This window comes from Pocillopora damicornis, chromosome 7, assembly GCF_964200805.1.
Source record: "Pocillopora damicornis chromosome 7, jaPocDami1.2, whole genome shotgun sequence".
Lineage (NCBI taxonomy): Eukaryota > Metazoa > Cnidaria > Anthozoa > Scleractinia > Pocilloporidae > Pocillopora > Pocillopora damicornis.
The window spans coordinates 8,307,240-8,318,823 of record NC_142676.1 but is presented as its reverse complement, the minus strand read 5'-3'; the positions used below and the strand labels follow the sequence as shown (position 1 = coordinate 8,318,823).

Genomic DNA, 11,584 nt, shown 5'->3' with positions numbered 1-11,584 from the left:
TTTTTAGACTTAAACCGCTGTCACGTCCGCACGATTGATTATTAGATGACCCGTCGAGAGGCTTCGTGGAAGTTAATTTATTTTCATCCACTGAATTGTTTTCGTGCTGGAAAAAGGGTCAAAGATATCAAATTAAAACGAAAAACAGTAAGGAAACACCCAAGTCTCATTGTTTAAAAAAACAAAAAAAACAAAAAAATTTACCATAACAAAAACAACTCAAATAAGTTTTTTCGCATCAATTTGCGTATAATTCCGGAAGTCGGTCGCGGAAACCTGGCGATCCGCGCAATGAAGAAGTCGATTTTTATCTTTGTTCTGTTACTTTTGTGCTTCATGATACTTGCTTACGTCTCATCACAAGGTTAGCCTCACCATTACTCATTTATGTAGAGGAGAGACATTAGTCCTTCATAGTCACAGTAACCGTTTAACACCTGCATGTTATATGTTTTAAGGAAGTTTTGTTATTCATCTCCACAATAGCAAAAATGTTTAAAGATAGCTTAACACTTTCTTAAACTTCTTAACCAAATAAATTATTGGTGATGAAAAGATACTTTCGCAGATAGTTTGTTTGAGTACCTCTATGTGAATTTAATTGCGAATGGTTTTCTTTTCTCCTTTTTGTTTTGTTGTGGCTTTTTTCTTAATTAATTCTTTCTTTTATCGAGCTCGTCATCCAAGTTGATATATTGTAATATTTCTTACCTCTCTATCACTTCTTTATCAATTTATTATTTCTTTTTTTATTTTGTTTTCGAACATGTAAAAAGTTCACACTCGTAAATTTTATTGTCTTCTTAGTCTTTTGTTATGCCACTCAGTCTTCTTATTTGTGTCGGCTGGAGTTGTTTTTGTGTTTCTTGCGCTGGTAAAGTTGAATTTTTGCCTCAGTTGTGGTTAAATTTTTCTCCAGTGAATAACTCCCAACGTCAGGGAAGATCAAGAAACTTGCAATTCCTGTTAGATATGTAGCTTTTGAGGAGTAATTTTTTCGGAAGAAGAACACGTTTTGCAATAAAGATCTTCTGCAATGACAAGCTCTTTGCAAACGTTCTTTGTTCATTGATCTGGTTCATTCATGGATTTCTTAAACAATTTAGTCCACTATACAAATCAAAACCGGCGAACTTCGTCGTTACTGAGAAAATTTGCTGCTGTTTATTTTTGGGGAATCTTTAAATGGAAAATCTTCTTACTTAAATATGTGCATTTTTGTGGAAATTAATTGCCATCTGCAAGTTTCCTGCGGATGGCAGTACGGATAATTGTCTGTAATTTATCTAGAAAGGTATTCATCTAGATGAAAAAGGGAAGCAAATGGATGGATGAATTGAAATGAATATATTGCAACGGAGAAACTATCAGTAAATCCTCAATTGTTATCATCATTTTGACATCTCTTATGGCCATCTCTTTTTCTAGTGTTTTCCTTCTTTCGTGTTTTTTTTTATAAATCTTAAAGGCTTTTGTGACGCAGACCAACGCCGCGTGTTGGAGTTTACCCCTGAAAAAGCATTTGACGGTAAACGTATCATAAACCACGTCATTCGCATCGTTGAAGTTCTGACAATGAGTTTTTGTGACAACATGTGTTATATGGAACCTGACTGTGTCAGCATTAATGTTCATAAACAAGTGAGTGGTCATGGAGGCTACAAATGTAAACTGAATAATGTTACTCACGAAAGACACGAACACGACCTGGAGATGAAAGACGATTATTTTGATCATGCAGCTGAGGTAGGTGTTGCATCATTAGCAAATACTAATTTGAAGTGAAAGAAAAAACTAGTTTCCGGTCTTAATCGTTGCAATTGTTGCTTGAATTCTAATATCACTGTCAATATTTCTATCTTTAGCATTATCATTATTGTTGGTTTAAATGCTGCTCGTTTTCCATTTTATTCATGTTTCAATGTATGATATTATTTTCGCTTCAGAGCGCTTGTGTTGATAACCCTTGCGATAACAATTCTACTTGTCAAAGCGGTTTTACTAACAAAGGATATCGCTGTTTGTGTACCACTGGATTCAAAGGTCCAAGGTGTAAGAAAGGTAACTCCTGTCATGTCAAACCGGTCGTAAGCTCGTGTTCACTACAGTTTTATACACAACTTCTAAAGGCACCTGTAAAAGTTAAGGTTCGGTTTTTTTATAAACTCACACAATAAGCTCTTAACTAACCCTTTGCTAAAGAGCTGCTTCAAAATTGCAGGACTATGACGTCGTATCCCACGTAGGTCTCAATTTGTTTTTCACATCTTATTTTCACATCTCCAATGATGACGTTCTAATTAAGGAAGAATATTTTGAGATATCGATTAGTGTGCTACAGGAACACAAGACTGCGGTAAAAATGCTGTTTCCAATAATACCAAAGATTCCTATAACTGTTCAAATAAACCTGGATATTCTAGAGATGGTTGCAAAGGTAAACGTGATCAAAGCCCTGATTTTATTTTAACGAACAAGGGAATGGAAACTAAACACACACATTTCAACCCATAAAATGATTAAATTGGTCATGTGTTTCTATTGAATCGGTTGCCATGAATTTTACAGATATAAACGAGTGCGCTGACGGAACATCCAAGTGCAGTGCTGATGCTATGTGCAACAATATCGAGGGATCGTATCGCTGCAAATGCAAACCAGGATTTACCGGGAATGGAAGGACTTGCAAAGGTAAAACAGAGCCTTGTTTCAGAGTCTAATGATAATTAACTAGATACTGATAAATGTAAATATATGTTGCCTTATTGGTATCATCAAGCAAAGCGGCGGACAACTTTGTACTTTTAAAAGTAATAAACTTTATACAAATGGTGAATTTGAAAGAGGGACAACTTCTGAAAGTACTTGTAAAAGTTTAGTTCTGGTATATTATAATCGCACTCAATAATCCATACCCAAATGGGTTGATGGTACTCCTGCATGGCCAAGATAACTGCAGGAAAATGGCAAGACTCTCACGACATCAGGTCCAACGTGGGTCTCCATTTGATGTTTACACTTTAGTTTTAAATCTGCATTAGTTTTAAAATTAATTGCAGCGTTAACGTTCTAATTAAAGGAGAGTCTTTTCAGATATCGACGAGTGTGCTACAGGGAAAACGAACTGCAGTGCTGATGCTGTTTGCAAGAATACTAAGGGATCGCACAACGGTATGTGTAAACCAGGGTACTATGGAGATGGAAATATCTGCCGTTTGGGTAAAATTTCTCCTGCTGTATTTTTAAAGCTAGTTTTTGTACTGTTTCTGTCTGTTTAGACTATTATAATAATAAGTTTTGTAATAATTATGTATATCGAGATATAGATATATAGTAAATCGATACAAACTTCGATAATACCTTGTTAGAAACTACTGAGAATTCACACTAAAAACACGCTAACTTCTTGATGGACATGGGAACGCTTGCCTGCGTAGATAACAGTCTTACAGTGTGCATTTGAAGCGTCGAGCGGCTTGAGTAAAAACGGCGAGGCTGCGAGAGGTTTTGGATACTGCTTAAATTCGCGGCTCCGCTGCTTTTATTCTCATCTAGCGCATTACAAACCGCTAAGAATTCAAGCTACGAAAACACACATGTAACTAAGAACGTTGTGTATTTCCTATTCCACATGTAAATTTTCCATTAGAACATTTCAAAACGCTATCCCATCTTTTTTTCTTAAAGGGTTTATAACTGTTGACATGCCTGTTATTTTTTTCAGCTTCGACATGCGAGGAAATTTTGGACCGGATTGTGTAAGTCAATTATTCACTAACAAGAACAAAGCCAGAGCGGAATATGATGAAAGAATATGAAAATAACGGTGCTACTTCTAATGATAATCCTGAAAATAATATTGCACTATGCATAGCAACCTTGATGATAACCTTACACATTAGCTTCTCTCTTAGAAGGAATCGCCTCATCGAAAAGTACTTCATGTTATTTACTTAGTTTATGGAGGCCATGGCCCTCATCAAGTTTCAACTGTCTCTTCCTTTAAGAAGATTCTTTATTTCGTAGGTCGAAAAAGAGTGGCGAGGTTACCCTGCTCTTAGACTCAAAGCCAATATCTGTTTTCTGTCACATGGGAGACTTTGGATACGGAGATGGAAGATGGACACCAATAATGAAGATTAATGGCAATAAGGTAAAGATTCGCCTGCGAACAAATTCACTTTTGATACACGACGGTGAAGAGAAGCGACAAAGGGAATGGGCAAAATCTGCAGGTTTTCCCTGAAAAACTTCGAGTCGTCATAAGTCGCTCACTTGTCTTCCCTGAGTGGAAGCCTGAAACAGACTTTCACTGATGTCCTATTGAAAATAAGAAAATAAAAATTGTATTTTTTTCATTAATTTCAGAGTACATTCCATTACGATTCCCATTTTTGGAGCAACAGAAGTGCTTACAACCTCCCAGGAGGAAAGACCGGCTTTGACTTACAAGAGACAAAGTCACCTACATACTGGACCACATCCTTCTCCAAGATCTGTCTCGGTATGAAGATCGACAATCAGCTCGGATTCACTGTCATCAACCAGCAGGCCGACTCTCTCCACTCCCTTATCGCTGATGGGAAATACCGCAACACCTCACTGGGTCGTGACATGTGGAAGTCGCTGATTGGCTCGCAAGCCTCCTTGCAATCTTACTGCAATAAGGAAGGATTCAATGCGTTGGGAGACAACACTCGTCTATCTAAAGCAAGAATCGGCATCATTGCTAACCAGGAGAATAACTGTGGTTCCTGTGACTCTCACATTGGTTTTGGCACAGGAGGTATACAAGATGACTCCAACACGTGTGGAAATGAGGCAACGCATTCGCCAGATAATGGAAAAAAGCACATTAAAGCCATGGGGTACATCCTCGTACAATGACAGGATCAAAGTTAATTTCCCAAAGTTTTAAGCAGAGAAGTCACCTGGAAGTAGACAATGTAGTACCCTAAAGCTTAAAAGCTAATTAAACAATGGGTTGAAAATTGCCCTCTGGTCGGATTTGTCAAAAACATACCTTTTTGAAATGTTGTAAAAGGTCTTTCAATTTTTGCGAAGCCAATCAGGGTCTTGTAAATGATGTAGAAAATTGGCAAAGAAGTCATATTTTATGCTCAATATACGTCGATTTCGCACAGAGAAGCCACGCAGTTAAGGAAGGGCACGAAAATTAGGACTTCCATATTTTTTTTCTCGCACGTGTCCCTTTTGTGCTTGCCTCGCGCTTTTTTCCGCTTGGTTGAAAAACGCGAAAAAACTATGCCTGTTCTGCAAAGTAACCAGGAGCTAACAGTTCCTATTTGTGAATGGTTTCGTCCACATGCAAGCAATTATCCTTTTGTTGCGCCGTCCTTCCGCTTTGTGTGCTCTGGATCGATTTGGGTTCCGGTGAGTAATCCCTTGTCTGTAAAGAAATTTAATGAAACATCCACGTTCAAGGAAGACAGACAAATTGTTAACTCTTCTCTTAGAGTCTTAAGCAGAGGGTCTTCAGGGAATAAATCATTAGCCTTAAAAATGAAAAAGATTTTCACATTTAGGCTTGAAAATTGACATTTTTTAACGGCTAGTCCTAAAATACTGAGTTAACCGTAAAAAATTTTTCTTTAAAACGTAATGGAAAGAGAGTAGCCGTTACCCATAAAATGCAACATTTTTAACTGTAAGCCGTAAAAGCCACGAGACCCTCTATTCAGATGTCCTGCAATGAAATAGTTAAGGAGTGCGGTCGTTATACAGCTCTTTGTCGGTGAGAACAGCTCAGCTATTTTCTTAGAACTGCTCAATAGATTTAGCAGAAGATTTGTTTTGAATTAAAATCTGAAATCTGACAGGCAGCTACACTAAGTGGTTTTATTGATCTGTTCTTACTGTTAGTTTTAATATTTAAAAATCCAGTTTCTGTACTCTTTCCTTATCTTACGCACATAAACAAACTGCATTTGCACTTAGACCGACTGACCATATGACGCAATTGTTCACTGGCCAGACGGAATTTAAAATATCATGTTTTAGTTAATGAATGTACATTTAAGCCTTGAAGTAAGTTGTAGTCAATGGATAGAAAAAAGAATCGATCGTTTAGTATATAGATAAACTACCATTAACTACCATTTTGAACTCAATGGTTTGATGATCTCGATCATGATCAACGTTAACCTCATATTTTCGTATTTTCGTCATGCCAGTTTGTCATATGATGTACACCTGTATAAAAGTTTCTGAAATATTGATAACGATTTGTCGTTAAATGCGCCAGGTACTCTAGTTTTCAGCAATTTATTTCAGGGAGGGAGGAGGACGATTTTGGGCGTGAGAGAGATAAAATTGCTCACTCCTAGTTCTACTACTGAAAGCCAAGGAAAACAACAGGAGCATTTATATTTTATGTTTAGTTTCTTCCTAAGAATATGGAAACGGATTTTCAGACTTTAAGCACTGTTATGTCTGTACGATTGATTATTAAGTGACTCATCGAGAAGCTTCGTAAAAGTTAATCAATTACTTTTGGTATGCCTTTTTTTTGAGCTTCGATGTGTAAGGAAATTTTCGACCGGAATGTGTTAGTCAATTATTCACTAACAAGAACAAAGCTGGTGCGAAATTTAATGATAGAATATGAAGATAACAGTACTACTAATAATAATAATTCTGAAAATAATATTGCACCAAGCATAGCAACCTTGACGATAAACTTCCACATCAGCTTTTATATATGAAAGCTATGGCCCTCATCACGTTTCCACTGAATTTCAAAAGAAAATTCTTTACTTATTAGATCGAAAAAGAGTGGCGAGGTTACCCTGCGCTTAGATTCAAAGCCAATTTCTGTTTTCTGTCAAATGGGGGATTTTGGATGCGGAGATGGAGAATGGACGCCGACCATTAAGATTAATGGCAATAAGGTAAAAATTAATCTGTGAATAAATTCACTGTTGATACAAGGCAGTGGAAAGAAGCGGCAGAGGGGATGGGCAAAATCTGCGGGTTTTCCCTGAAAAACGTCAAGAGTCGCTCGCTTGTCTTCACTGAGTGGCAGCCTGGAACAGACTTTTACTGATATCTTATTGAAAGTAAGAAAACAAAAATTGTATATATATATATATATATATATATATATATATATATATATATATAACTAACTGCAATTATATATATATATGTCAATTTCAGAGTACATTCCATTACGATTCCCAGTTTTGGAGGAACAGGAGTGCTTACAACCTTCCAGGAGGCAAGACTGGCTTTGACTTACAAGGGACAACGTTACCGACAAACTGGACCACATCCCTCTCCAAGATCGGTCTTGGTATGAAGATCGACAATCAGCTCAGATTTATTGTCATCAACAAGCAGGTCGACTCTCTCCACTCCCTCATCGCTGATGGGAAATACCACAACACCTCATCGGGCCGTAAAACGTGGAGGACCATGATTGACTCAACAGCTCCCTTACAGCGCCACTGCAACACGGAAGGGTTCAATGCTATGTTTAAGAACCGGGCCTCCAAAACAAGAATCGGTATTATTCACTTGGCTTCAAGGTATAGTTTTTATCTTCCTTATTTAACGAGGCTCCGTGAGAGATCTTTCGAATGAGATTCATCACGTTTAATATCAGAACATTTAATTCATGACATGCAAGAAATTAGCTAATACTTTGGACATTTCAGAAGAAATGAAAGGGTTTTCCCATCGATTAAATTTCCGTAATTTAATTATTTTACCAAAAAGACAAAAGAATTTAAAATGAAGTCAATAAAACTTGGCATTTGTGGCTTCATTGGCTAAAACGTCCAAGACACAACGTTAAAAACTTTTTTTGGTTCGAATGAAGAGAAAACTTGTCAAATTATCGTTTACATCCAGCTTTGCCCATTGTTACGGGTAAATTTACTGATTTTTCCGTGTGTTTGGTTGGAACATAATTATTCGTAAACTTATACATCTAACCATTTCTAATTTATTCTAGTTCATTCAAGTTCTTCCATTCTAGTAAATTTTTAATTTAGGCGTCAATTTGTATGTATTTCGGGAAGTCGGTCTCCAGAGGGCTCAGAGCCATGAAGAATTCGATCATTATCTGCGTTCTGTTAGTTTTGTACCTCATGATGTCTGCACTTGTGTCTTCGCAAGGTTAGTTTCCCCATTACTCATTTCAGAGCGGAGGTCAGTGAGGGGAAATTAGTCCCTCTCAATCGTAGTTGAGATGCAGTTTCTCTAAGAAGTGGTCTAATGAATTTCGGTTAAAAAAATCGATTTCTTTCACATTTTTCCATGAATCTGTTTTAGTCTTAAAGTAGTCGAAACCACCTTGTTTTTTGATGCCTGAATGGAGCACTTTGAAGATTTTTATGCTTGAATATGCCATGAGAGAGAGAGAGGAAATTCTCCATTCCTATCTAGAAAAATACCGTCGCCGAAGGTGGTTTTTCGCTGTATAAACGACCTATTGCTTTGTTTATCATTCAATTAAAGAGGAAGAGAGGGGGAATTCACTAAAAGTCAAGATAAATTCGAAATAGTCAAGTTAATCCTAAGTCATTATTAGTGTCAATTTGGAAAGTGTTCCTAAGAATAGTATTTAAAGTGCAGTCACTTTAAATTCGATTAAGCTTTGTGAGTGTCACTAAATGGAGAGTGCAGATGGTTTTCGTTGCTTTTGTATGTAAATTTTGATTTACTAGACTAGTTCTTCGTTTATATCCAGTAAATGAACCAAGTTAATCAAGTGTGTTTTTTTTTTTTCCTTTGGTATTACACCCTCGGGTATGGAAAAAAATATGGCAGTGTGAATGCAGCTTTTATCCTTAAATTATGCCTTCATTATTCTTTGTGTCTCCTGCAATGGTTCTTGCCCACGCGTTGTCAACTTTTTCACTAAAAAATGGACTATGACGTCCACAGTCCACGGGAAAAATATAATGTGCGACTCATGTTTCGTTTGGAGCCTCTGAATAGGAATCTGTTCGGCTGTAGAACAGGAAGCTCTACAAGAAAGCTCGTCTGTCGTCCAGGCTGTTTATAAAATTTCTTGTAATAGTTCTGGCAGAATGGGTAGCTCAACCTTTTGGAAACTTATCAATTCACTGTACTTCACTGAATTTAGAAATGACGGCCTGGCTGAGCAAAAGCAGCGCTTCTAATTTTGAATTTCTCCTATTCAACTTGAATGTATACTGGCGAGTTTGAGATAGTAAATTTCCTATTTTGTGCGTTTATCTCTGGTAATAAACGCCTGCATCACCCAAGTCTTCCACCGGTGGCAAGGGATACCATCGACTACAAGACAAACAAAGAGGTTTAAGAAAAGGGAAAAGGAAGTATACTAGAAAATAATTAGTGTAAAATATTATCACTTTTGAAAGTTTTAAATAATTCGAGGTTCGTTCATAAAAAGTTCATAATCAGATCTGCCAAAAGCTGTTGGTTGAAAAGGATCTAGGTAAGATCTGCAAGCTTCCTTTTCATCTACGCCGGTTTTTATTTTAATAGCTCATTTTGTTTTGGCGAAATGAATACCTTTTCGATCTATTGTCGGTCACAATAATTTTTAATCGCGAACAATTATTCATGGCAAGTGCAGGTAGACCATGCACTCTAATTAGTTGTCCCTGAGTAAGTGTCATCAAACATCTAGTCCTAAAAGTAGGCATTTAGAAAAAACAAAACAAAACAAAGGAAACATATCGACAAAAGGCGCGTGTACTCTTAACCGACAGGAGCAGCCAGTTTAGAGCCCGACGACATACTAGCTACTTCATCACAGATATCCAGGCAAGATCTGCTCTCGTTCGACAAGTTTCGTTATCTCGATGTACCTAAGCTTGACGAAATTATGGTGTACGACGACTTTGAATGCACATTTAAATGCCTTCACCATCCTCTGTGTGTTTCCGTGAACCTGGTTACTGAAGGTGATTTTTGGTGTGAGTTGCTGTCTTCTGATAAGTACAGCAACCCCAATGAATTCAAAGAAAAAAAGAATTCGCATTACTACTTCTTTGAGGTAAGGTTTAATTACACCTTGAATGCATGACTTAAGGAATGATTTTGAAATACAGCAGGAAAATACAGTTGCAAAAAGAACAATGTTACTTAGGGCACGAAACAGACTAGATGATTTTAGGAAGCACGAAACCTATTTTTTATCATTCAGCTGAGGAGGTAGTTAATTGAAAAATGCTACGATATCATAGCAATTACGTTTACGATCACGAGCATGAAATCATCGTTTCAATTATTATAATTAAATACATTTGTCATTGCTATTCATCTATATGCTAATTGGCAAAGGATCAATTGTGGTATGTTTGCCAATCTCGAAAAAAGAGAATTTTAGTTGGAGAAAATTGATTGGGGCTTCATTGGTGGGTTATCATTTTGCTATAAGAGGCTCACACATGGTCAACGTCAGGTGGACTCTTGCCCAGCTATGATGATTTAATACCGAGTGCAGCGTAGATTTCTTTGTTTAAAGCTGAAATAAAAGCACAATGTTCAATTTTAAATGTTCAGGCTTACAAATTTAAATACGTTCGATACTTAGCTTACTTGCAGAACACAAAATGGGAGCATAGCTAGTTGCATATCATAATAAAACGATTCTTGTTTCTCCCTTACTTTTGATTTTGATTAAGAGTCTATGTATTTGGAATGTGAGGCTTTTTACAAGTCTTATCACAACATTGCATCTCCAGAAGGAGTAAGACTTATAAGACAAGGGGTATGGGTCTTACTAAAATGTCCAGGATTTTTTTTTTATTTTTGCATCAGAGTGCTTGTGCAAAAAAACCCTGCAAGAACAACTCCACTTGTCTCAGCGGTTTTACCGACAAAAGTTATCAGTGTTTGTGTTCCGCTGGATTCAAGGGTCGGACTTGCGAGGAAGGTAAAATACGTCTGCATGTTATAAGTTTTATGAAGGAGATGTCAGTATGTCCATCAGTGACTAAAAATTCTTTGTATAAGCTCCATGGATGGAGCGTAGGGGAAGTTAAACAAATAAATTATTAATAAACTGGCTTCGATTGGTCAATTGACGATCAAATTCCTTTTTGTCATTAACGAAAGATGCACCCCAATGGTATTAAAGACTGTCATCCTCAGTTTGTGACCTGATATTTACCAGAAAATCTTTGGCATAAGCCTAAGGGTTAAATTATTAAAGTACATTGTACTTAACTTTAATATACTCTACATCAATGAGGTTCAATCTTGCAGACATAAACGAGTGTATCGAGGGAACATCCAATTGCAGTGCTGATGCTGTGTGCAACAATACTAAGGGATCGTACAACTGTACATGCAAACACGGATACTATGGAGATGGAAATATCTGCCGTTTGGGTAACATTTCTTCTGCTTTATTTTCTAAGCTAGTTTTTGTACAGTTTTTGTCTGTTTAGACTACTGTAATGAGAAGTTCGTTTACAGTAATCATGTATATCGAGAAATAGATATAAAGTAAGTCGATAAGAACTTCCATAAATGCTTCCTTAGAAATTACCGAGAATTCAAAATAACACCAAGGTAACTTCTTGATGGACGTGAAAACGCTTGCCTGCGTAGATAGCAG

At 36.9% G+C, this 11,584-nt stretch overlaps 2 protein-coding genes and 1 pseudogene across 5 annotated transcripts; all 3 read left to right on the top strand.

Moving 5' to 3' along the window:
- The first annotated feature begins 240 nt into the window (after window positions 1-240).
- Window positions 241-4,887, top strand: LOC113668137 (uncharacterized). 4 transcript variants are annotated; one of them, XM_089212920.1, is made up of 8 exons: window positions 241-364; window positions 1,469-1,746; window positions 1,947-2,061; window positions 2,569-2,691; window positions 3,094-3,219; window positions 3,725-3,758; window positions 4,027-4,153; window positions 4,369-4,887. In XM_089212920.1, the coding sequence occupies exons 1-8, from the start codon at window positions 292-294 to the stop codon at window positions 4,885-4,887; spliced, it is 1,395 nt and encodes a 464-aa protein (XP_089069046.1). In that variant the 5' UTR covers window positions 241-291. The 4 variants fall into 4 exon arrangements, with proteins under 4 accessions (XP_089069046.1, XP_089069049.1, XP_089069047.1 ...); XM_089212923.1 differs by lacking the exon at window positions 2,569-2,691; XM_089212921.1 differs by lacking the exon at window positions 3,094-3,219.
- Window positions 4,888-6,848: 1,961 nt separating this feature from the next.
- Window positions 6,849-7,605, top strand: LOC149042377 (putative skeletal organic matrix protein 5 pseudogene; annotated as a pseudogene).
- Window positions 7,606-9,520: 1,915 nt separating this feature from the next.
- Window positions 9,521-11,414, top strand: LOC149042376 (uncharacterized). Its single transcript, XM_089213575.1, has 3 exons — window positions 9,521-10,015; window positions 10,783-10,897; window positions 11,230-11,414. Exons 1-3 carry the CDS (start codon window positions 9,845-9,847, stop codon window positions 11,412-11,414), a joined length of 471 nt encoding a protein of 156 aa, XP_089069701.1. The 5' UTR covers window positions 9,521-9,844.
- Window positions 11,415-11,584: the final 170 nt, after the last annotated feature.